At 41.6% G+C, this 18,073-nt stretch overlaps 1 protein-coding gene across 3 annotated transcripts in view; it reads left to right on the top strand.

Moving 5' to 3' along the window:
• The first annotated feature begins 2,153 nt into the window (after positions 1–2,153).
• The window catches only part of SCAMP1 (secretory carrier membrane protein 1), a 122,849-nt gene continuing 106,929 nt past the window's right edge, over positions 2,154–18,073 (top strand). For all 3 annotated transcript variants that reach the window (XM_065546396.1, XM_005557227.4, XM_005557228.4), the window contains exon 1: positions 2,154–2,352. Coding sequence is in view for 2 of the 3 variants with exons in the window: in XM_005557227.4 (XP_005557284.1) it covers positions 2,296–2,352 (57 nt within the window). In the remaining variant the exon portion in view is untranslated. The remainder of the gene's footprint in view (positions 2,353–18,073) is intronic.

The following is an 18,073-nucleotide window of genomic DNA, read 5'->3' on the forward strand; positions in this document are numbered from 1 at the left end:
TCTCAGATCCTTTCAAGCGGAATCTTAGGAGGTATGGTGAGGTAGATGTCTGCATCTTCAACAGGTATTCCAAATTATTCTATAACAGTAAAGTCTGCAAACCTTTGCGTTAGGTGCAAATATCATTAGCTGTAAACACAACATAGTTGGAAATTTCCATTCTGCAATGCAGGCTCAGTTGATCCTCATTGTCTTGGAACACAGTAGATGCATAAAAAATAGTGCTGATTATTTTGAGTCATTTGGAGGACAGGTGGAGGGAGTGAGGGCAAAAGTGGTGAGAGGAGCAGATGAGCTGGGCAAGGACATCCTTGCTTGGGAGAAAAGTGGCAAAGCGTGTAAGAACATACTGAGCCTCCTTGCCACTTTTGACATTCAACCAATATTTCTTAGGCACTACGTATATATGCAGGACACTTTTCTGTATCTTGTTTATGTTAATTCTTAAATAATCCTTTACAGACTCAGAGAGATGAAAAGAATAGCACAGGTAGTATCAGAATTGGGATTAAAACCTGACACATACACTGAGCAGCAAGTTAAAACCGGGCACTGGGCAGCTGAGGATGCAATGGTGAGTACAATAGACTGCTTGCACTTTTTGATATCTAGAATCTTACAACTCTGCTGTGATCCTCCTTGTCTGCTGTCATTTACTAGTTGACATCTTCGTTGACTACCTAGAAGCAGCTGCTTCGACATCTATTCCAACCTAGATCCCGTCAAAGGGAGATTACAACAAATGTGCTTTTTGTCTGTCATCTCTAGCTAGTGTTTCACAGTGGGGGAAGTATCATTTCCTAGGTGACTTTGCATAGAGCAAGCTCCCCAAAGGCCAAGGAATACTCAATCTAGATTCTTCCAATCTTCCGGTACCCACCAAGTCAAAAGAATTCTGGCTTCCTGTAGCTTCATCTAAGTGCTTTTCTGTTAGGGCAGAAGGAAAAGTGAGGAAAGCGATGCTCTTTCAATAAGTTTGGTGGTGGGGCGGGGTGGGGGGAAGGAATGGTACTGATTTTTTTTTTTGAGACGGAGTCTCGCTCTGTCTTCCAGGCTGGAATGCAGTGGCCCGATCTCGGCTCACTACAACCTCCGCCTCCCGGGTTCAAGCGATTCTCCTGCCTCAGCCTCCTGAGTAGCTGGGACTACGGGCGTCCGCCACCACCCCCGGATAATTTTTGTATTTTTAGTAGAGACGGGGTTTCATCATATTGGCCAGGCTGGTCTCGAACTCCTGACCTTGTGATCCGCCCGCCTCGGCCTCCCAAAGTGCTGGGATTACAGGCGTCAGCCACCGCGCCCGGCCAGTACAAATGAATTTCTTAACACATCTTTTGATCATCTCGTCCTTGGTGTTGGAAAAGACTAGGGAAAATCCAAAAGTGTCTATTTGGTGCCCAAATGCTAGAGTTAATACTCGAGGGCCTTGATCTCTGGCCTCTTACCATCCCTCTCCCATTATTTCTGAAGAAGTAGCCATTTTGCAGATTCCGGAGGATGGCAGCCAGGGCCGGCCCTTCGGACTGAATCTCATCTCATTCTCCAGGCTCCTTGGATCAAGCTGGGACCGGCAGCGCCAAGGCTGCTCTCCGTGATTTAGCAGCAACTTAAAAGTCAGAGAGACCGGAAGATGGGAGGCCGGGATTCTCAGGTGGGGTCACGAGTGCTCAAAAACCCGTAGCAGCGGCCGCGTCCCCGCCCCGGGGAGGTGATCTGCGGCTGGCGGTGCAGTGGCCTCTCCAGTGCCCGCGTCCGATGGTCTAACGGCACTGCTCCCGGGGTGCGCGACCCGCGACTCGGGCTGCCTCCCCCAACCTGGCAAGTGTGCGTCCTTCCCACAAAATGCCACCACTTCCCTAAGTCACGCTGGGCCCCGGGGAGCTGATTTGAAATTGGTCTTCAGAAGACCGAGCAGGGCCGGACGCAGCCGGCCTCCGGCTGAGAGCGGAGGGGAAGCGTCCCATACTCTCCGAGAATCCCGCGGGCTCGTGGCGTGTGGGACGCTTTTCATCCGCTCTCAGTTCCCGGTTCCTACGCCCCAACTCCCTACTCGGTCGCAGCCAAAGCCCGGAGCGTGCGATCCGGACCTGGAGGAACCGGACGGCGAACGCGAGCGGCGCCGCGGCCGGGAGCCCGCCGCACCGGGCATGCTCAGTGGCGCGGCCGGCTGGGTGGCCCGCGAGCTGCACCCGGATCTGCTCGGCGGCGGCGACGTGAGCGCGCAGGGGGGCGGCGGCCTCGCCTCGTCTCTCTCTCAGCGCCTGGGTCGGGTGGGTGACGCCGAGAGCCAGAGAGATGTCGGATTTCGATAGTAACCCGTTTGCCGACCCGGATCTCAACAATCCCTTCAAGGTGAGCTTCGGCCCCAGCATCTCCTGCCGCCGCGACGCGTCGTTGTTTGTGAAAACGGACGAGTTCCGTCTCGCCCACTGCGCCTGCCCCTCGGCTCCCCTTGGCAGCCCAGAGAGGTGCGCGGGGCCGCAGTACCCCATTTGGCCCGCGGCCCCGCGTCACTCGTTTGGGTTTTGGGCTTTGGAGGTGGAACCTCCTCAGCTCGTGCCCGGCCGCCCTTCCACACGTCCCCGACTGGTGAGGGTCGTGCCTGCAGCCGGGACTGGGCCCGCGCGCCTGGAGGGGTCCTGGTCCGCCTCTCAGGAGCGGGGAGAGTGAGAGCCAAGGGCAGGTGGAGTCGCCCCTTGCCAGGCAAGTGTCGCTGGCAGGGCCGGGAGGCGGCGGAGGGGGGCCCGCCCTGGGGTGGGGTTGTCATGGGGACCCGAGGTGGCGGCGGCGGAGAGCTGCGTGGGGTGATGGCAGAGGTGTGGAGGAGGAGAGAGGTGAGGGCACCGAGTATACTGCAATTAAAAAAAAAAAAAAAGGTTGTGTTTTCATTTTTTAAACTTGTGTTGCACCCAAATACCACCAGTGGCGCTGCCATCCCCCCTCTCCTCGTTAGGCTGAGGTTGAGGATATTGATACCAAAGCAGAAGTTAAAAATAAATAAACATATCTGGAAAACAATAGTGCACGTGGACGACCTCTTCCCTACCCAGCTGCTTCTAGCAAGGTAAACGATGGGATATTTTCCAAGCACCTAGTGCGTCACCGGTTCTCTGGGCCATATGAGGATACCATTTCCCACTTGAGCTGCTTTTCTTCTTGGAGTCGACCTTATCAACCCCAGCTTCGGAAGGGCTTGGCACAGAATCCTGCAAAGGAAGGCGGCTGAGATGTTCGTAGCCTGCGTTTAAATGAATGCAACATCTAAATAACTCTCTTTGAAAGTATTCTGGATTTCCTAATGAGTGTAACTGTTAGCACGTGTAATTTGTTTCCAACTGTTGGTTGAAGTTGTTTCTCAATCCCCCCCCCCCCCCCGGCCGTGTGCAATAGTAACTTTAATTTGCAATCACACAGAATAAAACTAACTCTTAATTTGTGGTCACACAGGTGTCACTTCTGGCTTGTTGAGTTTACATCTTTTTACTCCTGATTTTATCTTTCATTAAGAATCCTGGAAGAGGAAAAATATTTCTGCTCTGATTATTAAATGCCTGATAATTCCAAGGAGGATTATTTTAATGAAATGATCCTGATTATTATTGACAACTCCACTCACTTTGTAGCAGTGTAGAATTAGACTCAGTCACTGTTTCATTGTCCCTAATGCCACTTAAGAAAATTCAGTACAACTGTCCTGTACCTTTCAGTGACATGGTTGCATTTTAAGACATTTTTTTTCCCCTGGCAGTTTTGTTTCAATTAGTATTGGACTTGCTTCCATGTTGTGGAAAATCGGGTTATTCTTAAATGGTAGACTTTTTAAAGAGACCGTTCATAAATTGTTAAATGGGTGTTATTTTAAAATATTTTGAAGATGAAACATCAAGAACCTTTTAGCCTTTCTTAATTCAGATAATTCATTGACACTGTTTATTCAGCATCTGATGATTTGGCAGTGTATTTTCTACTTGGTCATTCCATTTCATGGTTCATTTCATATTAACTGGCTTTCTTGTTAGGGGAAGACATTGTCTTCATCTTAGCCCAGACTGTCCTTTTGTGACATCTATTATTGCCATGACACTTTTCCTCTTGTGACATTCATAAAGTTGCTGTAGTAATTCTAAACCTAGGAGTTGTTTTAAATATTCATTGTGGCATAACATTATAAATCTTTATAAGTGGATGGACTCAGGACAATGATTATTCAAGTTTGAAAAATGCTTCAGGGACATCATTTAGGTCTAAGGGAGACTTGGTTGTACACACATTTCTGCTTATGATCTTTCTCTGATTTTGGTGACTGTTACAGCACTGTCAGTGTGTCTGACCCTTTATTTTTCCATTTCCATTTATATTCACCTGCCCCTCCTCCTCTCAAAAGTATAGTTTAATATCTATATTTTGTCTTTTTACTTTTTCTTATATTTATGTAAAAGTGATTTTTGAAATAACATTTCCGATACTCTACTTAAATCTGAAATGTTCCCAGACTCATTTGTGTTACTTTATGATCAGCCTCCCTAGTAGCTGGGATTACAGGTGCCTGCCACCACGCCTGGCTTTTTGTATTTTTATAAGAGTTGGGGTTTCACTGTGTTGGCCAGGCTGATCTTGAACTCCTGACCTTGTGATCTGCCCACCTCGGCCTCCCAAAGTATTGGGATTACAGGCGTGAGCCACCGTGCCTGGCCGATCATTTTTCAAATCTTTTTATTTTCAGTATTTGAAGATAAAGCTCTTATTTTCAAGTATATGATATTTCTCATTTGGGAACTATGCTGATTTCTTTTTCATTAAATCCTATTTGGTTTCCATTGCCTTTTTCATTTTTTAACATTTCTTTTCCTTCACTTTTATGTTAGGAATACTTTTGCAAGCATCTTTGTTTGAGCCATATCATGAAAGTAGTTTGAGTCTGTTTTCCTTATATAATATAACCATAGTGGTTTACTTGATTTATTGGTTGTTGTAAGGTTATTTGCTGGACTCAATTCTTTTTTTTTTTTTTTGGTTGAGCCCCTGCTTTATATTCTAGTGGTTGTGCTAGGCTCAGTGAATGGTTTTATGAAATTTGAATGGTTTTCATTACACATCAAGAAACTTGGAATAACTGGAAATCTTAGTGGTCCAAAATAAAATAGATGATTAAGTATGTAGAAGTTTCTGAAGATCCACTCTTGAGCTGTTAAAATGGGGTTTTAAAGCTAGAGAGGGAAAAATATTTTCTATATAGTCAACATGTAATTATGGAAGAATTGCTGTATGTCCTTTGTTTTCTGTTGAGTTTATTTATTCATTCAACAAATACTGAAGAAATATCTCTGTCCTTATGGCTATTAGTCTAACAGTGAGACAAATATGCTTGGAAAATGAATAAAAGGGGAGAGTTTAATAACCAGGAGAGGTCAGCAATATAGGCTCTTACAAGTCAGCATAAGAGTGTATGGTTAAGTGCCAGAACAAGTGCAGTTTGTTCATAGGAGGGAGAAATTAGTAAGTGGTCAGAAAATCTTCATGCTTTCTAATATGCTTTTGCATATTAACATATGATAATTGATTGAATAGGATAGTTCATTATGGAAATAACATTTAAATTAATGTAATTTTTAAATTATGAGGAGAATTAGAATTTCATAGCTAGGAAGGCAAATTCTTGAAATATATTCAGTCAGATCTCAAAGATTAAAAAACGAAGCCCACAGAGGCACACTTGCTCATTGTCTTATGCCCATGTGTAGGTAGTATGGAACTGGCATTAGAATTTAGGTCTCCTGATTTCTAGTCCATTGCTGGTGACGCTGTGCTCCCTGGTTGTATTTTTGATACCAAAATTCTTGTTTTGTATTTGGAGGTTAGAGTTGAGGCTCTTGTTGGGAGGCAGCAGAGGATAGGATTAAAAAGTTTTGGCTCAAGAATTTGAAAAGATCTGGGCTTGATCCTGGCTTTGTCGCTAACTGGTTGTGAGACCTTGGAAAGTTACTTAACCTCTTTAAGACTCAGTTTACAATTTTGTAAAATAGGGTAATAGTACATTATAGGATTGTAAATAGGATTAGATGAACATACATTTAGCATATAATAAGAGCTTAATGTATGGTGGTTTTAATTAGGTACTAATATTTAGTATTAGTAGTAATTTAAAATTTACGTAGTAATTTAAGTAGCTGTTTAATGGCTGGGCGCGGTGGCTCACACCTGTAATCCCAGCACTTTGGGAGGCCGAGGCGGGCGAATCACGAGGTTAGGAGTTCGAGATCAGCCTGGCCAACATAAGAGACCCCATCTCTACCAACAATACAAAAAATTAGCTGGGCGTGGTGGCGGGCACCTGTAATCCCAGCTACTTGGGAGGCTGAGGCAGGAGAATTGCTTGAACCCGGGAGGTGGAGGCTGCAGTGAGCCAAGATCACGCCACTGCACTCCAGCCTGGGTGACAGTGTGAGACTCGTCTCAAAAAAAAAAAAAATTGGCTGGGCGCGGTGGCTCAAGCCTGTAATCCCAGCACTTTGGGAGGCCGAGACGGGCGGATCACGAGGTCAGGAGATCAAGACTATCCTGGCTAACACGGTGAAACCCCGTCTCTACTAAAAAATACAAAAAACTAGCCGGGCGAGGTGGTGGGCGCCTGTAGTCCCAGCTACTCGGGAGGCTGAGGCAGGAGAATGGCGTAAACTCGGGCGGCGGAGCTTGCAGTGAGCTGAGATCCGGCCACTGCACTCCAGCTTGGGCGACAGAGCGAGACTCCGTCTCAAAAAAAAAAAAAAAAAAAAATTATGTTTAATAATCTCTGTATGCTTAGCTATGATTTCGGTGAAATTTATGTTCCTTTTGGCTCTTCTGGAGTGCTGGTAGTAACTGTTTGACTGATCATAGTCAAGGAATCAAAGCTAAAAGTAATTAAGTGCTTTGCCTATGTCAGCCTGCTGGACTAGACCAAGGTTGTCTGAATTCTGGTGCTTTTTCATGACACATAGTTCCTCCCTAACAAAATGTCTCCATATTAAAATTGAGCATAGTGTCCATTTTGTTTTGGCCTCAAAAAAATTAATTTTAGTCTATTGAAATTTTTTTTTTTTTTAGAAATGGCCTAAAAATTCAGCATTCTCACTTAGGTTATCTTTTAAGTTACAGTAATCTAGTGACATTCTAAGAGTCGAAGTTGAAAATTGAAAAAGACCTATAATTCAAGTGTGTTATTCTTTTGTCTTAGTCTGTTTGGGCTGCTATAACAAAATATAGTACCTCACAGTGGGTAATTTATAAACAACAGAAATTTATTGCCCAGAACTCTGGAGGCCATGAAGTCCAGAATCAAGGTCCCAGCAGATTCAGTGTATGGTGAAGGCCTCTTCCTCATTGATTGCATCTTCTTTGTGTTCTCACATGGCAGAAGGGGATGGCAGCTCTCTGGGGCCCTTTTTTTCTCCCCTCCCCTCCCCTCCCCTCCCCTCCCCTCCCCTCCCCTCCCCTCCCCTCCCCTCCCCTCTTTTCTTTTCTTTTTGAGATGGAGTCTTGCTCTGTTGACTAGGCTGGAGTGCAGTGGTGTAATCTCGGCTCACTGCAATCTCCGTCTCCTGGGTTCAAGCAATTCCCCTGCCTCAGCCTCCTGAGTAGCTGGGACTACAGGCGTGCACCACCATGCCCGGCTAATTTTTTGTGTTTTAGTAGAGATGGGATTTTGCCATGTTGACCAGGATGGTCTTGATCTCTTGCCCTTGTGATCCACCCGCCTTGGCCTTCCAAAGTGCTGGGATTACAGGCGTGAGCCACCATGCCTTGCCTTTTTTTTTTTTTTTTTGAGATGGAGTCTCTCACTGTGTTGCCTAGGCTGGAGTGCAGTGGTGCGATCTTGGCTCACCGCAACCTCCACCTCCAGCAATTCCCGTGCATCAGCCTCCTGAGTAGCTGGGATTACAGGTGTGTGCCACCATGCTCAGCTAATTTTTGTATTTTTAGTAGAGACGGGGTTTCACTATATTGGCCAGGCTGGCCTTGAACTCTTGGCCTCAAGTGATCCACCTACCTCAGCCTCCCAAAGTGCTGGGATTACAGATGTGTGCCACCACACGTGGCCTCTGGGGCCTTTTTTAAAAAATAGGGATATTAATCCCATTCTTGAGAGCAGAGCACTGCTGACCTGATCACCTCCCAAAGGCTTCATCTTCTAATACCATCACGTTGGTAATAGGTTTCAGCATGTGATTTTTAAGGAAACACAAACATTCAGACCTTAATTTTCATTTTGTAACATCAAGAATGTCATCCATCGATTTCATTTACATTGACAATGATACTTACAAGTTGATTTCACTCCTCCCTTATCTGTTTAAAATTTTGAGGCTGGACATGATGGCTCATGCTTGTAATCCCAGTGCTTTGGGAAGCCAAGGCAGGAGGATTGCTTGAACCCAAGAATTTGAGACCAGCCTGGGCAATATAGTGAGACTCCCATCTCTACTAAAATTTCAAAGTTAGCCGGGTGTGGTGGTGCACACCTGTAGTTTAAGATACTTGGGAGACTGAGGCTGGAGGGCAACAGAGTGAGACCTTGTCTCAAAAAGAAAAACAAACCCCAAAAACAAACAAACAAAAAAGATAAACAATTTTGAGTTGCGAGATTGGCTAGCACTAGGAAAGTATTCTGAGGATTTCCTTTGTGATTGTCACACTTTGAAAACTATCTTTTAACGTTAATCCAGAACATAGTGGTTGTAGTTTGTGGGCATGTGTTATTTTACGTTCATATCAACTGCATGAATTCCTGCTCATTTTTCCTCATGTTAATATTTTTAAAAAGCACATATCGAGCTGCTGTTTTATTTCATAAACTTAAGATGCCATCCTTTGTAAGATACATCATTATCTTATTTACCACTGCCTCACTTATCTGTTGCTATGTAAGAATCCCAAAATATAATGGCTTACAATAACAATTATTTGCTCAAGATTCTGTTATTTGAGCTAGACTTAGCTGGGCAGGTTTTTTCTATTTTTTAATATTCTTTTCTGGAGTTACTTAAGTGGCTTCAGTCACCTGGTTTATGGTTTCAGATGTCCTTACCCAAGTGCCTGCTGGTTACCTGGAGATGTCAGTGGGCATAGCAATTGGCTGTCTTTCATGTAGCCTCTCTACTAGTAATAATTGGGCTTTGTGCATAGTAGCAGCAGTGCTCCCAGAAGGCAAGAGCTGAAGTTACAAGGCTTCTTGAGTTATATGCCACTTCTGCTGTATTCTGTTGGTCAAAACAAGGCACAAGTTCAGCCTAGATTTTAAAAGGAGTGACAAGCAATAGGCCCCACTTCTTGACTGGAGACAGATCTATGAACTGAAGATACACCCAGCATAAAATGGCAAGGCAGTCATAGGATAACTTCAGTAGACACTCCCATTCAAATAGGGAAAGAGTGGGAGGCATGTAGCAGCTGCTGATCTGTAGCGATTCTGAAATCTAGCCAGGCACATGTTGTTAGGGTCCCCTACATTGGGGACAATGAGTGTTTCTTGATTAGGGCCCAGTTCTGCTACCTGGTATTGGTTCCTTCACCTGTTATTTTCTTCTGCTTTTGGCTCCACCCTCTGAGAGGTCCTTTATTTATTTTTTTTCTTTAATAATGAGCCCTGTTGCATCTGAGTAGCATTTTTGGCCTGCTTCTTGCCCATTAAAAATTCGGAGCCCCGAAGTTTCTATTTATTTTGAACTGTTTTTTTAGTCCAGGCTGGCACAACTCTCTTAACAGTTTCTTTTTAATCTTACCAGAGTTCAAACCATGCCTTAAAAACCACATTCATCATTCTTTTTGAGACAATCTTTATTTAGGGTGAAGTGTCAGTTGCCATGGTCAATATTCTTAAGATATTTAGAAAACTTTTTGTCTGGGTTGAGCATCTCATATGGCCAGTGGAAGACTGCTGCCGTAGGAGGCTGCTGTGCCATGTGACAAAACTAGGCTTTGAACACAGTTTTATTTTGGCCCTGTAGCTTTAACTACAGTCATATGAGATGATGACGATTATGAAATTTTTGAAACTAAACTGTTCTTATGCTGATATTACCAAAAGTTTTTTGGGGATACAATTAATATTTAATAGTGATAAATGCAGATCCAAATAATTTATTGGTTGTTTCCTTAATATGAACCACCAGTGTGATACAGTTGCTGAAAAATATATATTGGCTTAATGAAATTAGTGATCAGTTCCTTAAAATTAATAATCCTACAGTATTCTGGTCTAATAGCTGGGTATTGTTCTTAATTGCAAGTGCATATTTAAAGAGTGCTGTGAAAATACTAGGATATGCCCAAAGAGGACAGTCAAAATGGTCATGGGACTGGAATCAAGTTATAGGAAGAACAATTTAAGTTTCAATTACTCAGCAGATTTAGTCTACAGAGGGCTAAAGGGAAATAGGAGAGCTCCCATCAGATACCTAAAGGGTTCTTAGTTATGTGAATAAACTTGTTATTTGTTGCTTTAGAAAAAGAATCTAAGGTTAACTGGCAAAGTTTACTTGAAGGTAAATTTTGTCCAAATAGATATTTAAAAATCTGCTAGCATGGCCTGACAATGGTCTTTTGGTAGGGCATTCTTCACTTGCAGGAAATTCAAGCAGAAGTTGAATAACCTATAGAGATGCATACAGACATACCTCAGAGATACTGCAGGTTTGGTTCCAGATCACCTTAATAAAGTGAATACCGCAATAAAGCAAGTTACGTGAATTTGCTGTTTCCCAGTGCACGTAAAAGTTATGTTTATAGTATACTGTAGTGTATTAAGTATGCAGTAACATGTCTAAAAAGTGTATATACCTTAATTTAACAATAATGCGAAAAAATGCTAACGATCATCAGAACCGTCAGCGACTCATAATCTTTTTGTTGTTAGAGCATCTTTCCTTATTGTTGATGGTTGCTGACTGATCAGGGTGGTGGTTGCTGAAGTTTGGGGTAGCTGTGGCAGTTTCTTAAAATAAGACAGTGATGGAGTTTACCACCTTAGTGTACTCTTCCTTTCATGGAAGATCTACCTGTAGCATGCTGTGCTGTTTGGTAGCATTTTACCCACAGTAGAACTTCTTTCAAAGTTGAAGTCAGTCCTCTCAAACCCTGCCACTGCTTTATCAACTAATTTTATGTGCTGTTCTCAATTGTTTGCTGTCATTTCAACAATATTCACAAGCATCTTCACCGGGAGTAGATTTCTTTCTTTTTTAAAAAAAAATTATTATTATACTTTAAGTTCTAGGGTACATGTGCACAATGTTCAGGTTTGTTGCTTATGTATACATGTGCCATGTTGGTGTCCTGCACCCATTAACTCGTCATTTACATGAGGTATTCCTCCTAATGCTATCCCTCCCCTCCCCCACCCCACGACAGGCCCTGGCGTGTGATGTTCCCCACCCTGTGTCCAAGTGTTCTTATTGTTCAGTTCCCACCTGTGAGTGAGAACATGCAGTGTTTGTATTTTCTGTCCTTGTGATAGTTTGCACAGAATGATGGTTTCTAGCTTCATCCATGTCCCTGCAAAGGACATGAACTCATCCTTTTTTATGGCTGCATAGTATTCCTTGGTGTATATGTGCCACATTTTCTTATTTCTATCACTGATGGACATTTGGTTTTGTTCCAAGTCTTTGCTATTGTGAATAGTGCCGCAATAAACATACGTGTGCATGTGTCTTTATAGTAGCATGATTTATAATCCTTTGGGTATATACCCAGTAATGGAATGGCTGGGTCAAATGGTATTTCTAGTTCTAGATCCTTGCAACATCTCCTTAAGCTGATAAGCAACTTCAGCAAAGTCTCAGGATACAAAATCAGTGTGCAAAAATCACAAACATTCCTATACACCAATAACACAAACAGAGCCAAATCATGAGTGAACTCCCATTCACAATTGCTACAAAGAGAATAAAATACCTTGGAATTCAACTTACAAGGGATGTGAAGGACCTCTTCAAGGAGAACTACAAACCACTGCTCAATGAAATAAAAGAGGACACAAACAAATGGAAGAACATTCCATGCTCGTGGATAGTAAGAATCAATATCTTGAAAATGGCCATACCGCCCAAGGTGTAATTTATAGATTTAACACCAGGAGTAGATTACATCTCAATACAACACTTTCTTTGCTCATCCATAAGAAGCAACTCCTTATCTGTTTAATTTTAATCATGAGATTGCAGCAATTTAGTCACATCTTTAGATTCCACTTCTAATTCTAGTTCTTTCAGTGTTTCTACCATATCTGCAGTTACTTCCACCCCTGAAGTCTTGAACCCTTCTGAGTCATCCCTAAAGGGTTTGCATCAACTTCTTTCAAACTCCTGTTAATGTTGACATTTTGACCTCCTCCCATGAATCATGAATGTTCTTAATGACATCTAGAATAGTGAATCCTTTCTAGAAGATTTTCTATTGACTTTTTCCAGATCCATCAGAGGAATCACTATCTATGGTAGCCATAGCCTTATGAAATTTATTTCTTAAATACTAAGTTGAAATGACTCCTTGATCTGTGGGTTGCGGAAGGGATGTTATGTTAGCATGCCTGAAAACGATATTAATCTCTTTGTACATCTCCATCAGTACTCTTGGGTGGCGAGGTGCACTGTCATTGAGCAGTAATATTTTGAAAGGAATCTTTTGCTGAGCAGTAGGTCTCAACAGTGGGCTTAAAATATTCAGTATACCATGCTGCAAACGAATGTGCTCTCATCCAAGCTTTGTAGTTCCATTTCTAAAGCACAGGCAAAGTAGATTTAACATAATTCTTAAGGGCCTTAGGATTTTTGGAGTGGTACATGAACATTGGCTTCAACTTAGAGTCACCAGCTGCATTTTCCCCTGATAAGGGAGTAAACCTGTCCTTTGAAGCTTTGAAGCCAGGCATTGACGTGTCCTGCCTCTAGTTCAGAAAGTCTTAGATGGCATCTTCTTCCAATTTAAGACTGTTTCACCTCCTTTTCAAAATCAGTTGTTTAGGCTGGGCGTGGTGGCTCACGCCTGTAATCCCAGCACTTTGAGAGGTCGAAGCAGGTAGTTCACCTGAGGTCAGGAGTTTGAGACCAGCCTGGCCAACATGGTGAAACCCTGTCTCTACTAAAAATACAAAAATTAGCTGGGTGTGATGGCAGGTGCCTGTAGTCCCAGCTGCTCGGGAGACTCTGCAGGAGAATTGCTTGAACCAGCGAGGTGGAGGTTGCAGTGAGCTGAGATCGTGCCACTGCACCTTGCACTTTCATGTTATGGAGACAGCTTCTTTCCTTAAACCTCGTAACCAACCTCTGCTGGCTTCCACCTCTTCTTCTGCAGCTTGGTTACCTCTCCGAGCTTTCATAGAGTTGAAGAGAGTTAGGGTCTTGGTCTGGATTAGGCTTTGGTTTAGGGGAATGTTGTGGTTAATCTTCTATCCAGACTGCTCAACCTTGCTTCATACTACAAGAAGGCTGTTTCGTTTTCTTATCATTTATGTGTTTACTGGAGTAGCACTTTTAATTTTCTTCGAGAACTTTTCTTTTGCATTCACAACTCTTTGGCCCAAAGAAGCCTAGCTTTGGCCTATCTTGGCTTGCAGCTTGTCTTCCTTACAGAACTTAATCATTTCTACATTTTGATTTTAAAATGAGAGATGCTTGACTCTTCCTTTCACTTGGACACTTAGAGGCCATTGTAGGGTTGTTAATTGGCCTAATTTCAACATTGTTATGTCTCAGGGAATGGGGAGACCCAAGAAGAGGGACAGAGGGGAACAGCTGGTTGGTGAAATAGTCAGGACACACAATTTTTTTTTTTTTTTTTGAGACAGAGTCTCTCTCTGTCTCCAAGGCTGGAGTGCAATGGCATGATCTCGGCTCATTGCAACCTCTGCCTCGCAGATTCAAGCGATTTTCCTGCCTTAGCCTCCTGAGTAGCTGGGACTATAGGTATGCACCACCACACCCGGTTAATTTTTGTATTTTTAGTAGAGATGGAGTTTCATCATGTTGGCCAGGCTGGTCTTGAACTCCTGACCTCAGGTGATCCAGCCACCATGGCCTCCCAAAGTCCTGGGATTACAAGCGTGAGCCATCGTGCCCGGCCAAGACACACAACATTTATCAAGTTTGCAGTATTATAGGCATGGTTTGTGGCACCCCAAGACAATTACAAATAGTAACAACAAGTATCACTGATCACAGATCACCATAGCAGACATAATGATAATGAAAAAGTTTGAAATATTGTGAGTATTACCATAGTGTGACACTAGAGACGTGAAGTGAGCACATCTGTTGTTGGGAAGATGGTGCTGCAAGACTTGCTTGATGCAGGGTTGCCACAAACCTTCAATTAATTTTTTTAAAAAAGGCAGTATCTATGAAGTACAATGAAACTAGGTATTCCTGCATTTTCTGTGTTCTAATATATCGACTGTATTGGATATTGGACTTGAGTGTGATCATTTCAGCTAGAGAGGATGCTTTGTGTTCAGAGACCAGCTATACTCTGAGCCTCAGCTTCTGCTGAGGGAGCAGCCCTCATGGTAGCTTACACATTTGTGATCATGTCCTCTAGGATGTGACCCTTGCCACCCTGGCCTCAGCTGGCTGATCTTAACAAAGGTACTTGTCGAAAGCAGTGGAATAGCAGTCATCTCACTAGGCTTTTGAAGGCCATTTTCAAGAATTCCTGTCCCTCATCAGAGCTGCTTTTTAACTAGAAGGGATGTGCCATGTCATGAAGAATTTCAATCTCTGTGAAACCTGGCATTCTACTTTCTGTATGTATCTTTAAAATATTTTCCTGCTCCCAGCATTTGGGGTGACCTGAGTGAGTCTGTCTGTTTCAACGAGAATTGCTAAACAGTAAGTGTAAAGTAACATTTTCTTGCCAAAACTATGATAGAGTTAAGCCTGTATTTAGACCTACAGTTTTTGGTGGTATAACGGAGTAATACATTTGCAAATATTGTAAGATGTTTTTAAATCACAACGGAGAATTTCCCTACTTTCACCAGGTGTAGGATATAAAAAGGTGACATGGAGTTTGGTTAGGTTTAACCTTGTAACAAGTCTCCTTACAACTTTCATTTCAGTTCACTTGTTCCTACTGAGGCAGTCTGTAATGTCCTGCAGCTTTTGACTTCATATAGTAGACTAGTGTTGAAGCCCCTGTTCTCCTTTCTGTGCAGAAGCCTTGCAGATCTATACCCAGAGAGCAATACAGTAATCCCCTTCTCCTTGGCATTTGGCTTTGGGTGCTTTTCAGAATTAGTAATGTTACTTTATCAGTTGCTGGACACTTAAGTTGTTTCTGTTTTTTGGCTATTACAGGTAATGTGTCTATAAACATTCCTGTACAAGTGTTTTGTTTGATCACCTGTTTTAAATTCTTTTGGGGATATATACCTACAAGTGGAATTTCTTAGTCGTATGGTAACTCTGTTTAATCATGGAGGAACTTCCAGACCCTTTTCCAAAGTGGCTGCACTATTTTGTATTCCTGCTTGCAGTGTATAAGTGTGTAGATTTCTCTGCATCTTTGTTAACACTTGCTATTACCTGTTTTTTATTCTAGTCATCCTAGTAGGGGCGAAGTGGTGTCTTGTAGTTTTGATTTGCAGTCTGCTAATAACTAACGATGTTGAGGATCTTTTCATTTACTTATTGGCATTTGTGTATTTTCTTTGATGTCTGTTCAGATCCTTTGGCTATTTTTAGATGGGGTTATTTGTCTTTTTTATTATTGAGTTTTAAGAGTTTTTATATATCCTGGATACACACCTTTGTCAGGTATGTGATTTGTGACTCCCCCCCCCCCATTTTCTGGGTTGTCTGCTTTCTTGATAACATCTTTTGAAGCACAAAAGCTTTTACTTTTGTTAAGTTCAAATTACGTATTTTTTTGTTGTTTGTATTTTAATGTCACGTCTAAGAATCCTTCGCCAAATCTGAGGTAAAGAAGGTTTATCCCTGTGTTTTCTTCAGAGTTTTATAGTTTTAGCTCTTGCATTTAGGTCTATGATTCCTTTTGAGTTAATTTTTGTATTTGGTATGAGGTAAGGTCAACTTTGTTGTTTTGCATGTGGTTATAATGGTTGTTCCAGCACCATTTGTTGAAAAGATTGTTCATTCCCCATTGAATGATCTTGGCACACTTGTCAAAAATCTCAATATTCTTAATTTGTGTTCGTGCAAAGGAGATGAAGTATTTTATCTGAAAAAGCCCTCATATTTCATGCAAAAATGGCTTGCAAATACCTGGTAGTCACCAGGTTTTCAGAGTATATATTAACTTGCCCAGCTTCTAAAATTGCTAGAACTACTTTTGCAACTGCTTCTAAGTCTTTGCATACTTTAATGCTTAAAAACAAATTTAATAGCAGGTTTTACACTTGGTTTTAGAATGTAATTATGAACACATTGTATTAGCAACTTGATACTTTTCCTTTTTTTAAAAAATAAATGCTTCCTTAAAAGAAATACTTCCATTTATTTTACAGAATACAGTTGAATTACATAATACATTTTTGCATATAAGCAGAAATATTGAAACACCTTAAACTCTTAAAGCAAAGGATAAGGTATAGTGTAAAGCGTTATGCATTTTGAGTATTGCTGAAATCAAATTAGGAAGGAGAGATTTGTGATAGTTATACATTAATAATAATTTGATTGATAATAGAAGAAAATGAAACATTTGAATGCAAATAATTTAGTATATGTAGCTATTAAAGAATTTTGCTTCTCAAACAGTGAAAACAATGCATATTCTGGAAGCATTCTGTACATGGCAAACACTGTAAGTTCCCACTTTCTTCAAGAGAAATAAGCAATGGCCGAGTTATATACATGCTAATGGCAGCCATTTAATCCATGGAAATCCTCCAGTGGTGGTTAGAATTCTTATATGATAATTTGGGATATATGGAGAGCACTGTTAAAGTGGTAGGTAATGGGAAAAGAGCATCAGGAGTATCGGCCAGTTATGGCCAGGAGTTGGTAAACTAGGTGTAATTTTACCACGATTTGGCACTTTTTCTTAAAAACAAATTCTAAATGGTGGTTAAGCTTCCCAGGCCAGTGCTTAGAATCGTAGTATGTAGCACCAAACCCAAGCATTCTCCACAGTAATATACCCAAAGAGGGGGAAGGTTCATTTGTGAGATCAGGGATTCATCCCCTGCTAGCCTCCCATGATGTTGAAAAGTAATCATAACCTTAAAAACTAATAGCTCAGATATACAAAAAAGAACATTAGATGTCTTTTTCAAAAATCTCCAAGCAAGTGCACAACTCTCCAACATTTATATGAAACCTACATCACAAGGTGATTTGTCATAACAATAAAAAGGAGTTCTTTTTACTGTTATCCTCACTTCAAGTCATGATATATAATAGCTTCTAAAGTCCCTGAGCTTGGTAAGGCAACTAGTAATTTGCATGTCTTGTTTTTGTTTCTATTTCTGTTAATACCAAAAAGTGTGAAAGTTAATAAAAAATTAGAGCCTGCTTTAGAAAATACAGGCAACTTAGGGGTAAAATAAATAATAATTACATGTTGCAACAAAAGATAATCTTGCATTATTATTTATTTTCTTTATATGTTATTTAAAAATATTCCTGTCTTTATTCTGATTCAAAAGGAAAACTCCTGGAACTATTTATATAAGAAACATAACAACAACAACAACAACAACAACAATTAAATACTGAAGTTAGAAAAATTAATTTGCCTATGGTCACCTAGCTAGGAGGTAGAGAAGCAAACCTTAAGCTATGTGGTTCCAGAGCCCACTTTCTTACCTACTCCCCTCTACTAGTGGAATACAGACCTCTGCAAATTTCACGTACTCCTTCCTCTAATCTCCCTAACACCAGGCTAAGAACACAGAAATGTTTGCCTGCAATACGTATAGTTTATAGAACTTTTTCTTATGAACTCAACTCTAAGTGGTGGTTAAGTTCCCCTGAGATTCAGCTATAAACTTCCATTAAAAATGTTTATATTAAATAGAAAAAGCATATATTACTACTTTCAAGCTTTGGGGATACATTAATTTGCATTTTTGCAGTAT

Source organism: Macaca fascicularis, chromosome 6, assembly GCF_037993035.2.
Source record: "Macaca fascicularis isolate 582-1 chromosome 6, T2T-MFA8v1.1".
Classification (NCBI taxonomy): Eukaryota; Metazoa; Chordata; class Mammalia; order Primates; family Cercopithecidae; genus Macaca; species Macaca fascicularis.